General features: G+C 40.9%; 1 protein-coding gene across 1 annotated transcript in view; it reads left to right on the top strand.

The window, feature by feature from the left end:
* rttn (rotatin) overlaps positions 1 to 26,326 on the top strand; it is a 243,030-nt gene that overhangs the window by 71,459 nt on the left and 145,245 nt on the right. The window contains exons 14-18 of the mRNA XM_073051703.1: positions 1,803 to 1,929; positions 3,589 to 3,714; positions 6,802 to 6,918; positions 17,366 to 17,505; positions 19,233 to 19,404. Coding sequence (XP_072907804.1) covers positions 1,803 to 1,929; positions 3,589 to 3,714; positions 6,802 to 6,918; positions 17,366 to 17,505; positions 19,233 to 19,404 — 682 coding nt within the window. The remainder of the gene's footprint in view (positions 1 to 1,802; positions 1,930 to 3,588; positions 3,715 to 6,801; positions 6,919 to 17,365; positions 17,506 to 19,232; positions 19,405 to 26,326) is intronic.

Raw genomic sequence — 26,326 nt, 5'->3', positions numbered from 1 at the left:
GATTCATACAAAACTTTGTATGACTATTATGTAATTTCCTAGTATGGTAAGATGGACTCTTGGCCTCACAGTTTTCCTCATTATGACCTTGCACCGTATTGTTTGCCTGCACTGTACTTTCTCTGTAGATATTACACTTTATTCTGCATTGTTAATTGTTTTACCTTGTTAAACCTTAGTGCACTATGTAATGATTTCAGCTAATATGAACAGTATGTAAGACCAAGCTTTTCACTTTCTCAGTACATCGACAATAATAAACCAATGCCAGTTCCAATTCTGCCTGAAGGAGTGCCACTTCAACATAGTGTTACATGTTCCTCTATGTAATTGTGCAATTTTTATAAATGAAACTGTTTTCCTGATCTAGCTAAGTAGGCACTTAAAGGTACAGGGCTGTAATTTGTTGTCAAAATAACTGAAGACGATGTGCAAATGTTTTAGCAGCTTCACATCAGGAAGAGATTGTGGATAAGCTACATTCAGCATTTACTGTTTAACATTTTCTGCTTTTATGTCACCTTCACAAAAGTCAAACCTTGTTGTATGCAACAGCATTGAAATGCACTGAATAGATTGAAGTTGAAGTACTCTAATGGTAAATACATAGAAATATAGAAAACCTACAACACAATACAGGCCCTTTTGCCCACAAAGTTGGGCCGAACATGTCCCTACCTTAGAAATTACCAGGCTTACCTACAGCCCTCCTATTTTACTAAGCTCCAGGTACCTATCTAAAAGTCTCTTAAAAGACCCTATCGTATCAGCTTCCACCACTGTTGCCGGCAGCCCATTCCACGCACTCACCACTCTCTGAGTAAAATACTTACCCCTGACATCTCCTCTGTACCTACTCCCCAGCACCTTAAACCTGTGTCCTCTTGTGGCAACTATTTCAGCCCTGGGAAAAAGCCTCTGACTATCCACATGATCAATGCCTCACATCATCTTATACACCTCTATCAGGTCACCTCTTATCCTCTGTAGCTCCAAGGAGAAAAAGCCAAGTTCACTCAACCTATTCTCATAAGGCATGCTCCCCAATCCAGGCAATATCCTTGTAGATCTCCTCTGCACCCTTTCTATGGCTTCCACATCCTTCCTATAGTGAGGTGACCAGAACTGAGCACAGTACTCCAAGTGGGGTCTGGCCAGGGTCTTATATAGCTGCAACATTACCTCTTGACTCCTAAGTTCAATTCCATGATTGATACATACAGTACTGTACTAAATTCACAAGAGGATAATGTGTCCAAGATTTTCTTTTAGGGTATATGGCGTTAAGAGCCAGTGCCAACTGTTAAACCTGTCTAAAGAAATGACATTCCTTTTGTGATTTTAATCTCACAATTCAATCTTTTGTTCCCTTTTCCTGTTCTCTATCTAATTTGTACCTAATTCAGCCACTCACTTTATGCTTTCTTCTTGTCACTTGAGGTGTTCATTTCAATTTGGTTGTCTCAGATGATACATGGTGTATTTCTAATGCGCTTGGGCAGTAAACATCTAATCTTCCTCACTACAGCAGGATAACCTTGCACTTTCAGCAAAGTTAAAACTTATAAGAAAAAATCCAGTGGCTAACATCATTAGATTTCTTGCATGACTATTTATTTTCTCTTGTGGGTTCTGAAAAATATTTATCATAGTAAGTTGAAAATATTTTCAAATACTAGATATTTTTTGAGGTGAAAGCTCAACTTGAAATAATACAAGTTTTCAGGTTTTAATCTGTTTAGAGCTGATTTATGCTGCTAAAAAATCTGAATGATGTTATTTCTGTTTGTCTTTTTTTGCAGTTCTTCATCTGCACAGGCCAGCCCAATACTTGAAGGAGAAAGCCAGAAAGTGTTCCTAAAACTCTTGTCTCATCCTTTACCCATTATTAAAACTAAGACCTATCTCTGCTCCTTAGCTGTTGTCAAGGTAAGCTAAGAACGTTGTTGATCTCTTGTCAGTGGGCTGTAGATTTTACATTGATTTGTTGTGTGTGTTCCACTGTAGATTTCTCTTAACTTGGTCATCTTCATCTTAAAATATTTTCTTTTCCTTCTCCAACATAAGCCATAGAAACAGAATTAGTTCATTCAGCCCATTGAGTCTGAACTGCCATTCAATCATGGCTGATTTATTTTCCCTCAACCCAATTCTCCTGCCTTCTCCCTGTAACCTCCGAAGCCCTTACTAATCAACCTGTACTTTAAATATATCCAATGACTTGGCGTCCACAGCTGTCTGTGGCAATGATTATTCTGTTCCAAGTACGCGCAACTATTTAGATTCCCTTAGGTGTACAAGATGATATCAGGCATAGATTGAGTGGTGAGCCAGAGACTTTTTACCAGAACAGAAATGGCTAATACGAGGAGGCATAATTTAAAAGTGATTGGAGGAAAGTAAAGGGAGGTGTCAGAAGTAGGCTTTTACACAGAGAATGGTGAGTGCATGGAATGTTCTGCCAGGGGTGGTGATTGAAGCAGATACATTAATGGAATGTAAGAAACTCTTAGGTATGTGTATGATAGGAAATTGGAATGCTATATGGAGGGGGGGGGGGGGCTAAGGGTTATATTGATCTTCGAGTAGGTTAAAAGGTCGACACAACATTGTGGGCCAAAGGGCCTGTAGAATGCTGTAATGCTTTATGTTCTGTTGAATATATCTGCATTCCAACATTTTAAAATGGAACTATTGGGCTGAATATTTTGTTTTTAGATTTTAACTTTCTGTGATATTCAATGGTGTATAATGTCAAAAATGAGGGCAGGTAAATAGTCACAGAGATAGGCCAGGCCAATGGAAGAGTGTGAGAATAGGCAGAATGTTGCAAATGAGTCAGCAGCAGACAGAGCTAACTGCGGATTGGAAAGGCTTCTGGTGAAAGGTACCATCGCTGAAGATCAGAATGCTGTGTTACGGAGATATCTTTATGACTTGGCATTCACATTAACTGGCTGTAACGGATGAAGCACGGATCTTGGTCCTTTTGTAAAGTCAGTGAAGACTAAACTAACAAGAGATCCGGGCCACGTGTTTATGGTGGAACAGTCAAAACTGAGACAAAATAAGTTGTATTTATGTGGTATTTAGCATATCACAACAACTTTACAACTGATTTGCTGACTTTAAAGAGTATTCATTATTGTCATGTAGCTAATCTGTACATGGTAAATCCTGCAAGGTGTATTGAGATAAATGAACAAAAACTGTTTCAACTGGTATTGGTTGAGGAATAAATCATGGTACACAAACTGTATAAAATCGCCTGTTAATCCTCGAATGCTGCAAACCAGCTTGTATCGTGTTCTTAAGAGTTATTCAAAAATTAGTACTTCAACAGCAAAATATTCCTCAAAGCTGCATGAAATGTCAACTGAGTGAAGTCCCATTGTGGGGCATAAATCTGAAGCCTATTTCGGCAAGAACCAGACTGAAACAAGGTGAACTTGTAATTCCAATATTTGTAATTGATGTTTTAGCAGGAGGCACTCTGAAGAATATTGTTTTAATTCCATGGTTAACATATATAAAATTAATCCTGTATTCGATGCACTAATGGATTTATTTTTACATTTTCTTGCTAAGAATTGCTTGGGAATCCACAATGTTACCAAACCAGCATCATCAGCATCTCATGGCATTCACTTTCTCCTCCATCCTCGTGTTTTGTATGAAATATGCACTTTTGGCTTACAAGACTCTGCTGTGAAGGTACTTGGATTTCTAAATGTTTATTTAACAGGCAATGGCATACTCTTTATGAATTTAAGGTGTTGGAAGGAGATGGACTAGATGTGATCTGGAAATCTTTCAATGATAGGGTACAAAAGATCATTCAGTCTATTGTTACCATTCTGGCTCTCTGTTACAACTCTTTAATTAGCTCATGGCCCACAATAATGAAAGTGCTTATCCTTGAATTATGTACTCAGTTTACCTTTTGGCAGGTAAAACGTTATCCAGGATGCTTGGGAAATAAAAACTGAAATATTACTGTAGAACACTATTACTTGATAGATACATCTTGAGGACATGTATTTGAGTATTGCTCACCATATTAGAGGGAATTTGTAGTTACTCAGAAGTGAGTACAGAGATAATTTTCCAGCACTAAAATATTGTAATTGCGTGGAAAGATGGAAGGCATGGCTGTCTTTTTGGGAGAGCACAAGTCATCAACTTGTGAGGGGCCAAGTTAAAATAGATAGAAAATAACCTATTTCTATTGAACATCAACATAAAATAATTGGTGGAAAGATCAAGCATTATTTTTCCACTTGTAGGTTAAGAAAGGTCTGGAACTCTGCTAAAAGACTGGTAGAGGCAGAAGCCCTCAAGTAAAACAATATTTTTTTTTTGGAATTGCAGGTAAAGCGTTATGTTCTGCAGAGCTGCAGACCTGGTGTTGGAAAGTGTGATTAGATTGGGTAGCTCTTTTATTTCCATTTGGTAGTGACACAATTGGTCTAATAATCTTCTGTATCATAACTAATACAGTTCTCTAGTTGAGATCTGACTCTATGCCCTTTTTAAATTGCCTTCAATCTATGATTATTGATGACTTTACCAGTGTGAACATTTTTTCCTTATCTCAGATTCCCTTGTCTTTCCCCATATTAGTCCAAAGAAAATCTATTCTATAAATTCATTAGTTTTTTTTTTAAATATTCTTTTACTTTGTATGTTCATAGAGGCTAACACTCTCATTTTCTTTTTTTTTAAGCACGCCTCTGTACTTTTAGTATTCTGTTTGGTTCTGAACTGTGATAATTATTTGCTTCTCCTGACTGTTCATTATAACTTCTGTTTTGAGTCTTTGATATCAGGGCAGTGTATGATCCAGTGCAACATTAAGGAGTCCTATTCAAAGTGAAGTCAATTGGCATTAAAGGGAAATGTACCACAAGAATTATGCCTCTCGTAAAGGAAGATGGAGCACCTTCAATCCATCTGCCACAGCAGATGGGAATTCCTGGTAGCCACCCACATTAATTCTACTTCCCATTCCCATTCTACTGCCACGGTGAGGTCACTATCAGGTTGAAGGAGCAACACCTCATATTCCGTCTGGGTAGCCTCTAATCTGACAGAATGAACATTGATTTCTCAAACTTATGATAATTTCTCCTCATTCCCCCTTCTCTGTTTTTTTCAGTCTCCATGCTGGCTTTCCTGTTACCTCTTCTCTTCTCCTCACCTACCTATCACCTTCTTCAGGTGCACCTTCTTCCCTTGGTCCTTTCTCTCCAATCAGATTCACTCTTCAACCCTTCACCTTTTCTACCTATCATCTCCCAACTTCATTCTTCATTCCCCCTTCCCCCTCACCTGGCTTGATCAGTATGTTTCTTGAGGAAAATACTCTTGCTGAATCTGATACTGGAAAATAAAGAAGGTCAAATGATAGTTCATTCATTACAAGAGCATTTGGGGAACAGTGATCACAAATGAGATTTAGATTAGTAATGGAAAGTGGAATTATTAGGCAAGGCAGGTTAATGTTACATTTAACAGTAGGGGCAGCACAGTAGTTTGACGATTAGCACAACCGCTTTACAGTGCCTGCAATAACCGATCTAAGTTTGATTCCCACCATTGTCTGAAAGCTGTCTTTTCTCCCTGTAACAGTGTGGGTTTCCTCTGGACACTGCAGTTTCCACCTACATTCCAAAAAATGTGTGGTTAGGGTTAGCAAGTTGTTGGCATGTTATGTTGGTGCGAAAAGAGTAGTGACACTTGTGGCCTGCCACCAGCAAAATCCTTGCTGAGTTGTTGCAAGCAATCTATTTCACTGTTTGTTTCAATATACATATGACAAATAAAGCTAATCTTTATCTTTAACTGCAGCTCTTGATTATTGCTTTCAAGAGTTGAAACTCCTTCAGCAATCTATTTATTTATTTACTGAGGTACTGTGTGGAATTGGTCAGTCCGGCCCTTCGAGCCACACTGCACAGCAATCTGCGATTTAATCCGAATCACGGGACAATTTACAATGAACAGTTAACCTACCTGTATGCCTTTGGACTGTGAGAGAAAAGCAGGAGCAGCCAAAGGAAACTCTTACTGTCACGAGGAGAATGTACAAGTTCCTTACGGGCAGTGGCGGGAATTGAATCTGGGTCACCTAAACTGTAAAGCGTTGTGCTAATCACTACGCTACCATGCCGTCCCAAGTCAAAGCTGTACACTGGTCCACACAAAAGGTCATCTTTCCTATTCTCCATGATCCTTTGCAACTCTGACGACACTGTCCTGAATCAAATTCCTAATCCAAAAACCTGATTTCAATCTCTTTTATTTATCCATGGGTTGGCCTTAGCTTTACTTGTCCATACTAATGTTCTGACTGCTGTTCTCACAGCATGTGGCCCCTATTTTTTTTACATCTATTATAACCTACCCACTTTCTGTTCATTCTTTATGCAGTATCATTCAACAGTCATAACTAACCTTGCTTTAAAAAAGGACACATTAAACTCGGCTACTTTGTTACTGAAATACATTAAAACATATTTTTGGTCTTGCTGCACAAAATGTTAGAGGAACTCAGCAGGTCAGGCAACATCTATGGAAAGGAATAAATAATTAACATTTCAGCCTGAGACCCTTTCCATAGATGCTGTCTGACCTGCTGAGTTCCTCAAACATCTTACATACGGTACATTGCTCTAGATTTCCAGCATCTGCAGAGTCTATTGTGTCTTTGATCTTGCCATATCTTGTTTAATTGATTTGCTGAGGATATGTGAATGAATTTCTTACTAGTTATCAAAATACTTCTCTGTCATCCCGCAGGTGAACACTGCTGCGAAGGACATTCTCCTTTACTTAATGCAAGGATACCTAGTTATGAGTGCTTTGAGCTGGAACAAGTTACTAGAAGCTTTATATCCTGTTATTCCTGTCCTGCAGGTAATTTTAACTTCGTATTTCTGAAATTTATCTTGTTCTTAATTTTTCATGCAGCAGAAACATCACTGGGTTCAACTAGACCTGTCTTTACTACCAACGTGCCAGAATAATTAGAAAGTTGTAATGAAACTGAAGGATTGAAGAGAGTCTCTGTATTCTGGTTTACCTCGGCATCACATTGATATTAACCTGCACACCATTAAAGGGCAGAAATTAAATATTCATTCTTCATAGACTTTCGCTGTAGAATAACGTTGCACTTGACTACACCATTCTGTAATGCAAGCTGGCCAGGACCTGATTGACAAGGCCTTGTGTGATTTGCAGCTGAGCAAAAAGTAGCCTCACTTGTGAAAATGCTGAATAAACCTTCATTAGATTAAAAACAGCTTTGTCATCTGTCATTGCTATCAAGCAGTATAAAGATAAACTAAAAATGTTATCTTAAATAAGACATAGTATAGTACAGGCACTTTGACTCATGATGTTGTGCCAACCTTTTAACCTGCTCGAAGATCAGTCTAACCCTTCCCTCCAACATAGCCCTCTTATTTTTCTTCCATATGAGAGTTCTTTAAATGTCCAACTGTCCCTAATATATCTTCCGCTATCATCACCCCTGGCAGTGCATTTCATGCACTTGCAACTTGTGAAGTTGAAAAAAAAATCCCTCTGACATCCCAGCCTTTGATATCCAATTACCTTCAAATTATGCCATCTTGTATTAGCTTTGCTGCCCTGGGGAAAAGATGCTGACAGTCTACTCTATCAACTTATAAACTTCTGTACCTCTTATCAAGTCACCTCTCATACTTTGCTCCAAAGAGAAAAGCCCTTGATCACTTAACCTGTCCTCATGAGACATGCTGTCTAATCCAGGCAGTATCCTGGTAATCTCTACACTTTCTCTAAAGCTTCCAATCCTTGCTGCGATGAAGTGCAACTCTAACCAGAGTATTGTAGAGCTTAAGTACTTAATAAAAATAAAAAATTATTGCATATAAAAATTGTTTAAAAGTATGATATCCTAACCTTGCCTGTCTTTCTCATAGCTGTAAATTTTCCATTGAAACAAATAAACATGCAGCTTATGGATTAGGTGTAACCTGTTGTAGAGTCTGAATGCAGATTCTCCAGTATTCAGTCTGGGGAACTTCAAGTAACCCTTTGCTCTGCTACTGCGTTCTTTCCTGTTGGGCACACTGACAGATTTGCAATTTCTGAGCTTCTTTGTTCATAAATATGCCTGTATTTTACCAGCAAGATCCAATAAAATACCTAAAATTTGTCATAGAGCCAGGATATTCCGTAAATTGTGAAAACATTTGCATGAACAAGGAAGTTCCAGGCCCTCACATTTTATTTGTTTAGAGATAAGGTAATGGGTCCTTCCAGCTAAATGACCCTGTGCCTCCCAGTTACACTCTTGTGACCAATTAACCTAATAATCCATCTTCGGAATGTGGGAGAAAACGGGAGCACCCGGGGAAACTCTCGCAGTCATGGGGAGAACGTGCAAACTCCTTACAGACATTGGAAAGCATCTTGCACTCGGTATAGTTTCATTTTAAACATGCTGCCTTAGAATTTATTAGTGTTAAAACTCTAGCATTTTCCCCTTTGTGCTTTCTTTATAAGCTGCCCAAGTATTATGAGTTAGCACTCACAGTCTATAACTTCAACTGTGCACTTGTGATTCTTTCAAGCTTTCTTAATTGGTAGGTGATCTTCTCTTTTAAAGCACTCCCTTGGAATCTCGCGCAGTTGCCAGCAGAGCTTGTGCTTCATCGCTGTTGGAAGTAAATGTCTTTGCTGTTTTAGAGAGAGAGTCTTTGATGTTTTAGAAGTGATCCATGTGTAGTGAGAGGCTGTTTGTGTTGCAATGCCAGGATATCATCTATGGCAGTGGTTGGATTAGCTCGGTAGGAACTGACTTCCTGGAGTAAGGTGACCTGTAATGTGGATCAGTGCAGGAGAAAGAATCCTGAGCTTACTAGATTTAGAAAGGTTACAGCTCTACAATTTGTGCATAATGTGAACATACAAAGTGAAAGTAAATTTATTATCAAGGCACATGTATGTCACAATATATTACTGTGAAATTAATTTTCTTGCAGGCATTTGCAGAAAGATAAAGAAGTACGATGGAATTAATAAAAGCTATTCATAAACAAAGGCTGACAAACAACCCATGTGCAAAGGAAGACATGTCACACAAATAATTAAATAATACTGTGAATATGAGTTGCAGAATCCTTGAAAGTGAGCCTTTAGGTTGTGGATTCAGTTCAGAGTTGAGTGAGTGAAGTGATCCGTGCTAGTTCAGGAGCCTTGTATTCCATGTGGGAGGAACAATACCTTATATTCCGTTTGAATAGCCTCCAACCTGATAGCATGAATATCGATTTCTCAAATTTCAAGTAATGCCTCCACCTTCCCCCCACCCCCTTCACCATTTCTCATCCTCTTGGCCCTCTCTCATGTTATCTCCTTGCCCACCCATCGCCTCCCTCTGGTGCTCTTCCCCCTCTTTTTTTTCTTTCTTGCATGGCCTTCTGTCTCTTTCACCAATCAACTTCCTAGCTCTTTCTTTGATGGTTGTGGGGTAATAACTAGGCAGCATGATAACACGGTGCATTGTATAACATTATCACAGTGGCAGTAATCTGGGTTGAATTCCCACCTCTATCCGTAAAGAGTTCATAAGCTTTCCCTGTGATCGTGTGGGTTTCCTCCAGCATTCCTCCGTGTGGGTTGTCTCACTATAGGAAGGATGTGGAAGCATTGGAAAGGGTACAGAGGAGATTTACCAGTATGCTGCCTGGTTTAGAGAGTATGGATTATGATCAGAGATTAAGGGAGCTAAGGCTTTACTCTCTGGAGAGGAGGAGGATGAGAGGAGACATGATAGAGGTATACAAGATATTAAGAGGAATAGATAGCGTGGACAGCCAGCGCCTCTTCCCCAGGGCACCACTGCTCAATACAAGAGGACATGGCTTTAAGGTAAGGGGTGGAAAGTTCAAGGGAGATATTAGAAGAAGGTTTTTTACTCAGAGTGGTTGGTGCGTTGAATGCTCTGCCTGAGTCCGTGGTGGAGGCAGATACACTAGTGAAATTTAAGAGACTACTAGACAAGTATATGGAGGAATTTAAGGTGGGGGGGATATATGGGAGGCAGGGTTTAAGGGTCGGCACAACATTGTGGGCCAAAGGGCCTGTACTGTGCTATATTATTCTATGTTCCAAAGGTGTACGGGTTAATAGATTAGTTGGTTGCATGGGTGTAATTGAGCAGTGCGGGCTCATTGGGCCATATGGGCCAGGTAACGTGCTGTATCTCAAAATAAATAAGTAACTGTTCCTATAATTGGACATGCCAGGAACAGAAAAGACTACAGAAAGTGGTGGATGCAGCCAAGTCCAGTGACACAGTCTTTGTTGTAGCGTTTTGACCGTTCAGGTACCAGGTTAGTTTTCACATACACTAGGCAGACAGAAACTTCCTGCACTTGCTTGCAACCAGAGAGAGAAACCTCTCTTACCTCTTCTTATTAGCGGTCACTCACAGCTACTCACACGCTAATGGAATAAGTTGGCCACATTGCAGATTTGCATCTCCATTTTGCTTGGCATTCTTGAGCTCAGTGACCTTCCTTACACGGCTTGGTGTAACTAATGTACACATTCTGCAGCTGCTGGAAATGTTGAGCAACACACACAAAATATTAGAGGAACTCTACAGGTCAACCAGCATCAATAGAGGGGAATAAACAATTGTTGTTTTGGGCAAAGACCTTTTGTCAGGACTGGAAAGGAAGGAGGAAGAAGGTAGAAAGAGTGTGTGAAAACAGATTAGAACTGGTATTTTTTCACTATACTTCAGCATGACATTAACTTTGACAGAGAAAAGTATGTTAAGTTGTCATGTAGTTTATCTGTTACTCCTTATGAAACTGATCATAGCCATACAAAAATTTAAGATTGGTTCCTAGTCTCCAAGTTTATAGATGCATGCTAAGGTGCTTAATGGAAGCAACTTCCAATGAAATGTGCTGTGAGTACTGTACTATTCACTGTGGCCCTGCTTTCCTTTTCTCCAATTCCACCTTACCTCACCTGTTTCTCCTTCTTGCCCTCATCCTCATTTCCATTGCCCATCCTTTCCCTCTCTCTCATTTCTTATCCTTGCCCTTTTGCTGGAGGATCCCAGACAGGGGCTCTGTTTGCCTATACAACTGTCTTAGCCCCAGAATCATGGATGAGTATTGAGGGTGCATTGTTTGCTGCAGGTGGGTAGATTGAGTTTGGGGCCCCATAGGCCAGAGTGATTGTCATTATTTTAGAGCCCTCTCTAGTAGTTTGAAACAAACAGGAATGCAAAGCTAGTAGAGACTATAGCTCTCAAACTTTAAAATACCAAGTTGAATTTTCAGAGAAATGATCCAGAGCCACAAGTAACCATATTTGTCATTATCACTTGTGTATCACTGGAATGTTCTCTGTGATCAAGTTTCTCCATATTTTGGACAAAACAAAATGATTTTTTTTTTTAACTGCCCCAAATTTTAAAAATCTAGATCTAGAGTTCAAGTGGCCATACAAATCCATGAACACACGATCCTGTTAATTGAGGATGGGAACAAATGCTGGAAATATAAAACACAAATTGAAATTAAGTCCTTTATTTACAGATGCTGTTTGACTTGCTGAATATTTCTCATTTTCTTTTGTTACTTTACATTCTCAGTTTACATAGGGAACGAATGAACAAATGCTGTACCCTTTACATTTAGGCTGTAGTCTTGTAACTTACCTTTACACTTTTGGCTCTTGTATGTTGACTCTTAATGATATCAAGATTTGGAAGTTGCTTTGTAGCTAACATCCCTCTTGTGTGCCAGTGACATTATTAACTAAAATGAGAGGAAAATATAGGCTGATTATGCAACTTCAATCCATGTGAGAAACATCAGCATCAACATATTTTTTTAACTTGAAACAATCATCAGAATGTTACAGTATTTCTAATTTAATGTTTTCATTAGCTTTTGTGTTTTCATGTCTGATGGTATTGGGCTTTCCCATTATTTGCACGTCTTCTTGATTGATTTAATTTAACCACCGTGTCATGTCTTAAGTAGATTTTGGAGTCAGCTGATCAGCCTCCCTGTCTACATTGCACCATTCAGTTTGACAATGATTCATTTTCACCTCAGTTCTAATTATTTAGTTTTCCCATGCTTCCCGTGTTATCTTCCTTTGACAGAAGCTTAATCAATATCTGCTCTGGAAATTTTAATTGAATCAATCTCTACAATCTATTGGAAGAAGTGTGTGTTCTGATTTCCATCATGTTCATGACGTAAAGGCACCTCTAAATTGCCTAGTTCCAATTTTAATCTTGACTTAAAGTTTAATGTAAATTTATTATCAAAGTACATATACATCACCATATAGTACTAAATTAAGGTTCACTTTCTTGCGGGCATTCACAGTCAATACAAAGAAACACAAGAGAACTGATGTAAAAAAAAAAATCTGAATTCCTTCATAAAATAATTGTGTTCTTGGCACTTATTAAATCTCTTAACCATTTTGTATATTTTAACTGTTCCACCAATGGCAAGCACAAATCAAGCTGTCCTCAAACTTTTCTGGTGAGTTTGAGCTGCACCCTCTACAAGACTACCATAGTGGAGAACTTCAATGACAAAATGTTTTTTTTGTTTCTTTATTGTTCACTTGCAAATTGTGTGCATTTTGTGTCTGGTGTGGAATGTGATAATGTCCATTTCAGGATTGTTTCATGCAACTTCAGAAGTTTGATTTGGGGCTTTATAACATGTCACCTCTGAGACACTGACATGATTTCTATATCACAATTGTATAAGACTATTGAATATTGAAAGGCCAGATAGAGTGGACATGGAGAAGATTTTTCCTATAGTAGGGGAGTCTTGGACCTGAAGGCACAACCTCAGAATAGAGGAACTTCCTTTTGGAACAGAGATGAGGAGGAATTTCTTCAGCCAGTGGGTGGTGGACCGGTGTGTCAGATTCTCGATCAGGACCCAACTGGCCAGGTGACTCTATGGAATTCATTGCCACAGATGGCTGTGGAGGTCAAGTCTTTGGGTATATTTAAAGCAGAGATTGATAGGTTCTTGATTAGTAAGGGTGTCAAAGGTTATGTGGAAAAAGGCAGGAGAATGGGGTTGAGATGGATAATAAATCAGCCATGATGCAATGGTGGAGCTGAATTCTGCTCCTATGTCTGATGGTCTTAAGTTTGTGCTGATCTTCAAGCAAAGCTTTTTTGAGCACTGCAGAGGTTTGACCTAGCTGTCTCAGGCAGTGAAGCAGGGAAGATTTAAAAAGGGCAGAAATCCTGAATCGGTTTTTGTTTGGAGAAGGAAGTCGGTGGATCAGAACGGGAGTGCGGCGGGAGCCATCTTGAATTTTTCTTATTCTCATCGGAGTTAAGAGAGCCGGGACTGCGCAGGCGTGTGACGGCGGGCAGTGAAGCGGGGAAGATTTTAAAAGGACAGAGCCTTATACAGCGGGCAGCGGAGTGAGCTGGGAACAGAGTGAAGGCTTAAGGGCTTGGGCTCAATGGGCTTAGGCAGAACCGGGCAAGGCAGGGTAGGTTTAGGTTTCAGTTTTTCCTGTTATTTGAGGAAAGGGGAAGTATGAGTGTGAGGGCAGCTTGTTGTTCTTGGTGTCGGATGTGGGAGATCCTGGAGTCTCCTAGCCTCCCGGAAGTCCACATCTGCGCCAAGTGTGCCGAGCTGCAGCTCCTAAGGAACCGTGTTAGGGAACTGGAGCTGCAGCTCGATGACCTTCGTCTGGTCAGGGAGAGTGAGGAGTTGATAGAGAGGAGTTACAAGCAGGTGGTCACACTGGGACCACGGGAGGCAGACAGGTGGGTCACGGTTAGGAGGGGGAAGGGGAAGAGTCAGGTACTAGAGAGTACCCCTGTGGCTGTACCCCTTGACAATAAGTACTCCTGTTTGAGTGCTGTTGGGGGGAAACAGCCTACCTGGGGGAAGCTACAGTGGTCGTGTCTCCGGCACAAAGTCCATCCCTGTAGCTCAGAAGGGTAGGGAAAGGAAGAGGAAGGCAGTAGTGATAGGGGACTTGATAGTTAGGGGATCAGATAGGCGATTCTGTGGACGCGCTCAGGAGACCCCGATGGTAGTTTGCCTCCCTTGTGCCAGGGTTCGGGATGTTTCTGATCACGTCCAAGATATCCTGAAGTGGGAGGGTGAGGAGCCAGAGGTCATAGTACATATGGGTACCAATGACATAGGTAGGAAAAGGGAAGAGGTCCTGAGAGGAGAATATAGGGAGTTAAGAAGGTAGTTGAGAAGAAGGACCACAAAGGTAGTAAATTGGATTAGTAAGTATGCAGATGATACTAAGGTAGGTGGCGTTGTGGATAATGAAGAAGGGTTTCAAAGCTTGCAGAGAGATTTAGGCCAGTTAGAAGAGTGGGCTGAATGATGGTAAATGCAGTTTAATGCTGATAAGTGTGAGGTGCTACATTTTGGTAGGAATAATCCAAATAGGACATACATCGTAAATGGTAGGGCATTGAAGAATTCATTAGAACAGAGTGATCTAGGAATAACGATGCATAGTTCCCTGAAGGTGAAATCTCATGTGGATAGGGTGGTGAAGAAAGCTTTTGGTATGCTGGCCTTTATCAATCAGAGCATTGAGTATAGGAGTTGGGATGTAATGTTAAGATTGTACAAGGCATTGGTAAGGCTGAATTTGGAGTATTGTGTACAGTTCTGGTTACTGAATTATAGGAAAGATATCAACAAAACAGAGAGTACAGAGAAGATTTACTAGAATGTTACCTGGGTTTCAGCACCTAAGTTACAGGGAAAGGCTGAACAAATTAGGTCTTTATTCTTTGGAGCGTAGAAGGTTGAGGGGGGACTTGATAGAGGTATTTTAAAATAATGAGGAGGATAGATCGAGTTGACGTGGATAGGCTTTTTCCATTGAGAGTAGGGGAAATTCAAACAAGAGGACATGATTTGAGAGTTAGGGGGCAAAAGTTTAAGTGTAACACGAGGGGGAATTTCTTTACACAGAGAGTGGTAGCTGTGTGGAATGAGCTTCCAGTAGAAGTGGTCGAAGCAGGTTCGGTATTGTCATTTAAAGTAAAATTGGATAGGTATATGGACAGGAAAAGAATGGAGGGTTATGGGCTGAGTGCGGGCCAATGGGACTAGGTGAGTGTAAGCGTCGGCACGGACTAGAAGGGCCGAGATGGCCTGTTTCCGTGCTGTAATTGTTATATGGTTATATGGCACACTTCTTGTTAGGCAAGATTGATTTGCAAAATGGACCTTCATTTTTGATTTGCATCTTCCCTGACTTCCTGTTTAAAAAGCTTGCCCTCTATTTTTATTCTCCCCATCTATCACAGCTGAACTGCTGATTCTTGATCTTTTCTGCCATTCCTCATCAATAAAGTAAAAAATCCCGATCCTTACACTGCCTCCTCAACTTTTTTTTGACATGCTATGCTCATTAGTACCTTGCTCTCTGTCCATCCAAGGTACCCTTTATCATTAGAATGTTTGGTATAAACCTTTCCAGTGCTTCAGATAGTGTTCGATGAAGGTGATGTACAAATGAAGCTTGACATTCTTTGGTAAGAAAAACATATTGGGCACATGGTCACATTTTTGCTGATTTGTTAACATCTTAACATCTTCTGTTCTCCATCATGAATAAATCTCTCCATGAGAAAAGATTTTGATTTATACTTTCAGCTAACTTCAATCACCACAAAACTGAACTGATCACTGAACACAACCGATAGACTCAATTTCAAGTACTCTGCAGCTCCTGTTCTCAGTGACTGTGTGTCTGTCTATCTACACAGTTTGTCTTTTGCGCATTGGTTGTATGTCAGTTTGTGTGTAGTTTTCCATTGATTCTATTGTTTTTTTTCTACTGTGAATACCTGTAAGGGAATGAATCTCAGGGTAGTGTATGATGACATATACAATATGTACTTTGATAATAAAGCCAGAGTGGTGACCACATATTCATTTCAGATTGCCATGGGAATGACTGCACTCTGTGTTCATTTGTCACTCTGCATCAATTTACATAAATACTTTTCCGCAACTTTCTATCATCTTCAAGTTTGAATATATCATTTTTTCATGTGATTAATATTTATAATGAAAGGCTGAGTTCTGAATTCTGATTCCTAGGAATAATCAAAATCAACTCTTCACTCTCACTTTCTATTTTCAGTCTATTTCCTCCTTACAAGCAGGCTATCTGTTGTAAGGTTAGGTCAAATTTCATGATTTTATTTTTCCTTTTAGTCTTGTGCAGCAGCTAATCAATGTTGTCTGGTAGACCATACTACTAATATTAGTGAATGTTTACACGTCAATCTAGTAAACTAAAAATAGTCAATAAAATTAAGTAATAATGACCTGTCCTTCATCAATTGATTCACACCTGTCCAAGTGCCCAATCAGATAACTTCCCACAATTTACATTAAACAAAACACTTTTTTTTCTCCCATTCTTCTTAAATTATGGAATGGCATATCATTTACTCGTTTTATTTGAAAATGCAAGTTTTGCAGATGAAGAGTTTTAGAAATTAATGACATATTGTTTTCTCAGCTTTTTTTTTCATAACCTGAAGTATAAACCTTAGGACCCTCGAGATCTGTGTTGACTTAAACATTTTACTTTCTCCAGTAGCATTCTATTATCTACTGTACGTTCAATCTCTAATTTCAAGATTCAAGATTGTTTATTGTCATCAGTACCCAAATGTAAAAGGAGAACAAGCTAATTGTTACACCAAATCTGATGCAGCATGAACAAACAGATAATACGCTTAACAAAACACAATAAAAACAATCTTATAAGACACAGTATACAGTAACTGAGTGTGGCTCTACATACATAAGATTAATTTATATACATGGACTGTACATATTGTGATCTTTTAAAGAAACACAGTGGGATATTGACTGTGTCACTGTAGGCATGAGGTGCTGGCTCATCCTTCATTGTGATATGAATGGAGTTGAATAGAGTTTATAAAGACAGTTACCTTTAACATACTTCATTGGCATTTACATAAGTTTAATCCCTTCCTAGATTATGAATTTTCTAAGAATCCTTGGCTACTTCAATTACGTTCTGGGGAAATTTAGTAAATTACTTCCTTAGTGATATTATAATAAGTCTCCACATATGGTTTGATTTTCCTCTTGTGTTCGTTCTGGGAAAATATATAATTTTATCTCCTCAAGATGAGGTATATCACTAAAAAATACAAATTGAATATTGGAATTAAACTGAGTTTGAGTGCCAGTCTTTCTGTCAACTGTGACCATTATTGTTTTGAAGCACCATCATTGCTCATTGTGTTTATTGAATTTTATAGGGCTTTGCAACTGTCGAAGGCTCACTAGGTCGCTGCATTCTTGCATTGAGTGAGCCATGCAATGAATCTGCACCTGGAGTTTTATCAAAGACAGCAAGGATCCGTGCCTCTCTGCGACTCTTTATGAGTAAACAGCATCCGTAAGCAGAATAATTTATTTTAAAGTAACCCACTTTTTGATATTGGGCTGAAATCCAACTATGTAAAGAAATCAAATGGTAGTGGAATCAAATTGTGTTTATGCACTCAATTGCCACTTTATTAGGTATAGGGATGGAACAAAGTGTGGTATTTAGTTGCTGTAGACCTATCCACTTCAATGCTCGACGTGTCATGCATTCAGAGGTGCTCTTCTGCACATTGTTGTAGTAAAGCGAGGTTATTTGAATTAATGTTGGCTTCCTGGCAGTTGAGCCAACCTGGCCATTTTCCTCTGACCTCTCATTAACAAGGCATTTTCACGCACTGAACCGCCACTCACAGGTTGTATTTTTTCGTACCATTCACTGTAAACTCTAGAGACTTGTGCATGAAAATTCCAGGAGATCAGCAATTTTGTGAGATAACTTAGAACCAGCAATCATTCCACAGTCTAAGTCACACAGATCACATCTCTACCCCATTCTGAAGTTTGATTTGAACAATATGCTTTTTATGCATTGAGTTACTTCCACATGTTTGATTAGATTTTTGCATTAACTAGCAGGTGTACAGGTGTACCTAATAAAGTAGACATCGAGTGTATATGAAGAACACTGTGAATGTGGATCCTGCCATGATATGGATTGATATGGTCTACATTCACTCAGTTTTCCTGTACTGTCCTCTGATTCCTTGACTGAAGTTGCTTTAAAAATATATATCACTTTTGCTCTCTATATTCAGTTTACCTTGAAATCATGTTGTTTTGTTCAGATTTCTCCAAAGAAAGCCATCTCAGTACCTACCATTTCAAACCCTTTAAGTTTTGTATTTTTTCATCTTGTAAAGAAAATATGATGCTTATAAGCCGGGATGACATGATAAAAGTGACTAGAAGGCTCCTACTTCTCAGATGACTGGACAATAAATTGGATGGTAACCTCTGGCATGTCAATGCGAACATTAATGTGCAAATTGAGTTTAAGATGCTTTGTTCCTTTGGAGATTTCTCTATTAGCAGAAAGATAAGAAAGGCTTGAAGTTTGGGTACTCAGCTTTAAGTAACTCAGTGCAATTACTAGGTTTTGCTTTGGAAATTTTTAAAATTGATTACATAAATGTGACTTGACTGGCAAAAAGTTAAACTTAACAGTTACTTTTTGTTTCTTGCTATACCTTCAGAACTTCTAATCAGATCATTATCAAAATGATAGTTTTTGAATTAAATTAGTACAGTTTTACTTCTGTAAATTTGCAGCATACTCATCAGGGATTAACTACCTCATTTATAACTGGTTTACTTTGTTATCCATAATCAAATTACTTTTCCCTGAATGTAACCAGTTTTTAATTTCAACGAATATGTAGCGGTTAGCGTAAGGCTTTACAGCACCGGGGATCAGGGTTCAATTCCCAACGCTGTCTGTAAGGAGATGTAGTCCTCCCAGAGGCTGCATGGGTTTCCTCCAGATGCTTTGGTTTCTTCACGCATTACAAAGATGTACAGTTAAGATTAGAAAGTTGTGTGCATGCGGTATTGGTGCTGACAGCATGGCGGCACTTATGGGTTTCCCCCCAGTGAATCCTTGGATTGCGTTGGTCATTGACGAAGAACAAATTATTTCCATAAGCTGAAAGACATTGCAGCAGAATGTATGTTTCATGTACCTGTCACAAATAAAGCTAACATGTATTTAGTTAATTATTTCTTTTCTGTTTGATCAAGAGTGCGGTCTGTAGCTATTACACACTTAATGCCACACCTGGTAAATGAAGACGGGGTCTCTGATAAACTGCCTGCATTACAAGGTAGTATATTCAACAATGTGTCTGATCTGTACATATTGGACAAGCCTATTGACTTACAGTTGGAAGACATTGGCAGAACATTTTTAAAGGTAAGAATCCTTTTTTTTCTTTTGTCCATATACAGTAGTTCATACATCACTGCACTATAAAGTTCGTCTTTCCAGACACATAATTCCTAAAAATGTGATAGCAGGATGCTCAAGGTGAAAGCTAAGTGACAAATATTATGAATAAAGTGAAACCCCAGTTTTCTCGAGCTTCTCTGGAAACGACTCATTATCCCTCGCTGGCTGCCTTCTGACTTTCCACCAACAGACTCACAGTTCTTGGCCATGAAAGTCTAGGGAATACACACTCCAGTCCCTTCAAATCTGCGAGATTGGGACGTCTCTGCCACTCAAACCCTGGTTTGTGTGAATGCTGTGTAACTTGCTACCCAGTTACAACTCATTGCCAGGAAATAACGACAGTGCCTTGCATCTGATTAAAGGAATTATATTAATGAATATTAACTAAGGAGTGAGTAAAGAAAAGATAGTGAGAAAGCAAAAGGGGCCCATTATAAATTAAACAGTCAAATGTGCACAGTTTGGAACTCAACTCTAATAGAAGTCATATTCACCAATTATCAGTAGACTTCTGCACCTTGCTCCATCGGATCACGGTCCCCACCAGGTCAAATCCTATGATTGGTTCTCTCCAGGGTCTTCTCTCTTCATCTCCTGCCAAACAAAGACCCCAGCTCACACCAGTGTCAGGCATACCAAAAAAATAGTTCCACTGATTGGGTGGCTTGCATTCTGAAGCACACATTATCCCTAACCATAACTGAAACACTGCATCTACTGAAAGACCATTAAGTTAGCAGTGAAACCTTTACCTCTCCCTCCCCCCCACGAAAAATAGTCATGTTCTCATGACTAAGATAATTTATATCACCCCTTCATGAGTAACACGAATTTTCACAGTAATTTTGTGACATCAGAACCTCCAATCCAGGTGTAAATGGCAGTGACGTATCTCACCAAGGAGATAGGCACCACACTCTGTTCCCTCGGTGCAACATGGGCCAGTCTATCTGGGAGTTTCCTGACTCTTTGAGACCTTCTTACCTCATCAAACTTCTTCAGTTTCAGACACTCCTTGGGCTCTTTCCTGTCTACATGGGGAGGCCCTTCCCTGTCCATTACTCGTGCCTCTCGACAACTGGGGTCCCTTGTCACTTGACTGAGCTCAGCTTCCTGCCCAGTTACTTCAGAGTCAAGTGTCCCGTCATTGTCCAACTGAAGACCTGTTTGCCCACTGCTAGTTCCCCCCATTTCACCTGCCTCAGCCTGAGGCAGACTGGGGATCTCTTCATCAATTATTGGAGAGCTTGCAAAGGGCAGCATATACCACACCCCTATTTCCTCATCCTCTGTATCACATTCAGTGGTTAGGTTCAGTTCAGCCCTTTCTGCTGCTTGTCCATCGGTTCTTCCTTGTCGCCAAGGAGTCCTCTTACAAGGTGTAGAGTCCAGGTCAGGCTCTGGGTCAACATGTAGTTTTTGGCTCCGAGGTAGAAGGTGGTTCCGATGGAGGATCTTGACAGATCAATTCCCATCCTCTCGTTTCACCCGGAAAACTGGTATGTTTGGCATCTGACTCTCCACCACATGGGGCAAAGCTGCCCTGCGGTCAGCCAACTTGAGTTTCCCAGGTAGCGCCAAGTTCTTTGAGCACTCTGCCTCCAGGCATCAGTTGGAAGAACCTAACCTTTTGATCATACCTCCTCTTATTTCCTTGATTTTGCTTGGTATCGGAGACCTTAGCTGGTTCATAAGCCCTTTGCAGTTCCCCCCGTTATGTCAGACAGATACTTCAGGTTCATCTTCTGTGGTAGATCTTCACGCCAATCCCAAAACAGAGGTCAACGGGCAACCTCGCTTCGTGCCCAAACATCAGGTAATACGGTTAGTACCCTGTAGCTTTATTCTATGTATAGGTGTAGCAGTGGACCAGCTGTCCAATATGTTGATTCCACTTGTTCTTTTTACTCATCTCCAAGGTTGTGAGCATGCCTCTCGTGCTGGGAGTCACACTGAGGATGATAATGCATAGTCCTCGATTTCTCGACTTCAAGCATGTTCAGTAATTGTGTATGAGCCTACTCTCAAAATCCTGTCACTGATCGCTGTGTCCACCTGGTGAGGCCATAATGAATGAAATATTTTTCCCGTAACAGTTTGGCCATGGTGGACACCCTCTGATCCTTTGAAGGGAAGGCTTGCGCATAGCTGGTGTAGTGATCAGTAATAACCGAAACATTCGCTGTGTTGCTGACATCAGGCTTTATCGATAGGAAATCCGTACATACCCGATCAAGTGGCTATGCACTCTGCAAATGGGATAATGAAGTGACCCTTGTAGGCAGCTTCTTTCTCCATATACATCAAATGTGCGACTTGCAGCACTCTTCGACCTCCAGTTTCATTTCAGGCCAGTAGAACGGATCTCTGGCCAATCCGTTCATCTTGTCAACCCCCAAGTGACCTAATCATTATGAAAGATGATCTTCACCATCCTCTCCTTTTGTTCTCCTTCCTTTCTACCCCAAGGGAGGATAACCGAACAGAAGCTGATTCAAAGGGTGACTCACTTTAGGGTAGTCCTTCACGAACCTCCAATAGCACCCACTGAATCCAAGGAATGAGTGCAGGGCACTCACAGTATGGGGCCTTGGCCATGTGGTCACTGCCTCTATCTTTGACAGATCCGTCGCCACTCCATATCATGAGACTATGTGCCCAACATAGCTGTCAGACATCTGGCACTTGTCCATGGAAAGTTCTAATCCTTCAGCTTTCGAGTGGCCTAACACTTTTAGTAGACTTGCTTCATGTTCTTCCAAGATGGACTCAAAACACTATGAGATCATCCAGGTACACCAATACCTCAAGCAAGTTCATACCCCCCACAGTTTTCTCCATGGCATGATGGAAAGTAGCTAGGACTCCTGATATGTCCTGGGGTATAATTTCAAACTGGAAGAATCCAAGCAGACGTATGAATGCCATCTTCTCTTTGTCAGCCTTACTCATGGAGGTCTAATAATACCCACTCCTCAAGTCTGGCGCACCGAACCATTTTGCACCACTCAGACAGACCAATGTGAACTCAAATCTCAGGACCGTATACTGGTTGGGGACGGTATGCCTGTTCAGAGTCTGATAGTCCACACAGATACGTACCTTTCCATTCTTCCTGGCCACCACTGTTGGGGATGCATAGGGACTCCTGGTCTCAGTGATGGTCCCAGCTTCCTTCAGTTTCTGTAGATGCTGCCAAGCGCCTTCCACTTTGCAGGTGCCAGTCGCCGCGACCTTTCTCTGCACAGGGTGTCCTCTGTCACCCGAATGGTGTGGTGAGTGCTCTTGGAACAACCCACATCAAACTCATCAGTAGAAAAGACATCTTCCAGCTTCAACATCTCCTCTATCAATTTCATCTTCCAACCTCCAAAGTTGAATGACTTGCCCGTCAACTTTCCCTTTCTTAGAGAGAGCTTCTGCCTGGCTTGTCTCACAGGGATACCAGACATTACCATTACCGGAAAGAGGTACACCATTGGCACTCCCCATCTGAGAGTGATCTCCCTCTGGGGTGTTCCTGACAATCACTGTCATCCTGTTCACCTGTACAACCGAGGGCTTCTGCAGTTTGGGCCTCACCAATACCCCAGCAGGTAAGCATGGCTCCTTTTCGTGGTCTTCTGGAGCATCCACCAAGAGGGCCTCAGCATCAGGCGTTCCGGGACATTTAGAGTTCCGTGTCACTCTAGCTGCTTCCCCAGGCTGTAACACGATTGGTTTAGCCTGAGTGTACCACTCTCCAAAGGCTTTCCGGTCCTTCATACAGACTTTCCAGTCCTTCATACTCCCGCCTGAAGTGTCCCTCTTCACCACAGTAATAGACAATACCGGTTGCTCCCCTTCTCGCGGGAACCCATTCACATGCAGTCCTCTGCTCAGTCCATCTCCTTGGGGGGGGGTCCAGCTCCTTGTTGACTTTGTCATGCGGGGTGGCCGCACCAACCGATAACAACCAGGACATTTCAGTTCTAAGCACTGCTGTGAGCCCCTTTACCACTCCCCGGGGTGGGCTATCAGTGGTCACTTCAGCCAAGGGGGCTACTACCGAGGACTGTATCCTGCTGACAGAGGCCTCGCGTTCTCCTCCTCTCTTACTCCTCTGATGTGCTTGACAAATGAGGGAGGGGAGCATGTCTATTTGAAGACCCCAAGTGATCATGCCCTGTGACTGTGCGCTTTTTGCCACTTGGTCCATTCTTAACTGATTCACCTCAGCCGTTTGAATGGCTCCTCTGTGCTGCAAGCAACTCAGCTGTCTCTCTAGCTGGAAAATGTAGGTGAAAGGTTTCTCCCCCTTCTCTGAAATCCCGTCATAAGCTTCATTGGGCTACCTGTTGCGTCAAAAATGTTTTCTAGTATTTGCATGCAGCCCGTGGAAGTAGCCTAAAGGTTCTCCAGATTCTCAGGATCTGTAAGGATCTCAGATTCTCTGCCAGTCGCTATCTTTTCATATCATCAGAGCACTGCCACTCATCCAGCATCTGAGAGGTCTGCTCTGCTCAAGTCTCATTTTCCTCTTTGGCTTCAAGGGTGGGCTTATTCTGAGTCTGTGATAACTGGGGCTCTCCACCTGTCACTTCACCGGACAATAATTTAACACGAGCTTAAACACACAACCCACTAGATCAATGCTCAGAGCAATCACACAACATCCAACGAAATTAATCTGGGACGATACCCTCACAATGAAACCCCAGTTTCCTTGAGTTTCTCTGGAAATGGCTTGTTATCCCTTGCTGGCCACCTTTTGACTCTGCCAACAGACTCACGGTTCTCGGGCCGTGTAAGTCTGGGTAATACACATTCTGGTTCTGCCAAATCCGTGGGATTGCGACATCTCTCCCACTCAAACCCTGGTTTGTGTGAGTGCTGTGTTTTGCTACCCTGTTACAACTCGTTGCTAAGAAATAACACAGCAACTGCATATGATTAAATGAATAATATTTATGAATATTAACTAAAGAGTTAGTAAAGAAAAGAAACTTTAAAAAAAGCAAAAAGGGACCAGTATAATTAAACAGTCAAACGTGCACAGGTTGGAGCTAAACTCTTCACAAAGTCATATTCACCAGTCCTCAGTAGACTTCCATGAAAGCACCCGTTATCTCCAACCATAACCCAAACGCTGCTTCTACAGAAAGACAATTATGTTACCAGTGAAACCTTTACCAGGGCGTTACACAAGCTTAACCATAGATTGCTGATTATCTGTTAATGAACATTAAAAAAGATACTGCAGTGGTTGGAAATCTGAAATAAAAACAGCGCAAGATGCATTTAGCAGATCAGGCAGTCTCTGGGAAGGGAATGAGTTGTTGTTTCAGCTCTGGTCCACTTTGTCAGAAGTTGGAAAAAGACAATCCAGATTAGTTTTCACTTGCAAAGAGCGTGGAAGAGGCAGGTAGAATGAAGGGAACAGTGTGTGAACTCAGATGGGTTATTCTGGTAGATAGAAGCAGATTTTGCTGATTAGTTTGTGTTTTGCATCGTAAGTGGCATATTTATGGGATATGAGCAGCTGGCCAAGCTTGACTACTTTTAGATTGGAACCACTCACTCTAATTCACACTCCTTTTTATTCCTTCATCATACTGTTCCTAATTATTAAATCTTATTGATGAAGAAAACATGCTGATGTCGGCCCTGTTCATTTGTGTTCCTGAGAATTTGATTCTAATGCAATTATCAACCAGCATATTTTGACAATACCGTGAGCAAAATCTGTTAATGTATTCTTGGCACCGCTACCTAACACTTAATTACTACTACTCTGCCACTGCCTTGCCTGTTGGTCTGAGTTCTTCAAACCCTTTCTGGATTTCATGATATACCGACTACTTAATGCTTGTGTTTGTAATAAGTTCCACTTGCTCTTCTTCATATTAACATATTCATTTTGCCATGACGAGCAATTCTACTGGGTCATTTCAATTGATGCTTTTACCACATAGAACAGTACAGCACTTGAGCATGTTGAGCCGAACTAATGAAATTAATCATCATATGCCAACCTGTACCAATCCTTTCTGCCTACGCATTATTCATATCCTTCTGTTTTTTGCATATTCATATGCTTAAGAGCCTCTTGAACACCTGTATTGTACTTGCCTCCACCACCACCCCAGGCAGCTCATTGCAGGCCACTACCACTCTCCGTGTGTAAAAAAAAAACACACAAAAAAATGCCCCATACATCTCCTTTGAGCTAACTCCCTCTCATATGCACAAAGGCATGCTGACAGTCCCTTATTAGGCAATGGTTTTCCAATTGCTCATAAATCCTATCCCTAAGGATTCTCACAAGTAACTTCACTGAAGTGAGACTCACAACAGATTCCGTGATTATTCCTATTTCCCTTCTTCATATCAGCTGTTGTCTGAGTGGCAACTTAGATCTGGTCCAATTTGTCTACCGGATCACCGGTCAATGACAGATGCCAATTAATTGGCTCTTCACACAACTTGAACCTTCAAGACCCAGGCCTGAATACCCCATTGTGCAACTGGAGCCTGGATTTCCTCACTTGTAGACCCCAGTCAGGTTCAGATTGGCAAAAATATCTCTACCGTCTCCATCAGCACAAGTGCATCACAGCGTTTAGCCATGCAATCGTACACGTAAACAGAGTAGAGCAGGGGGCTAAGCACAGCTCTAACACCATATTCAAATTCACTGATGACACCACTGTTGTAGGCTGAATCAAAGGAGGTAATGTATCAGCATACAGGAGGGAGATTGAAAACTTGGCTGAGTGGTGTCATGGTAACAGCAATCTCTCAGTCTGTTAGCAAGGTGAAGGAACTAGTTGTAGATTTCAGGAGAGGGAAACCAGAAGTCCATGAGCCAGTCCTCATCGGAGGATCAGAGGTGGAGAGGATT

This window comes from Hemitrygon akajei, chromosome 1 (genome assembly GCF_048418815.1).
Source record: "Hemitrygon akajei chromosome 1, sHemAka1.3, whole genome shotgun sequence".
In the NCBI taxonomy this organism is placed as follows: Eukaryota; Metazoa; Chordata; class Chondrichthyes; order Myliobatiformes; family Dasyatidae; genus Hemitrygon; species Hemitrygon akajei.
This window is presented reverse-complemented; position numbering and strand designations above follow the sequence as displayed.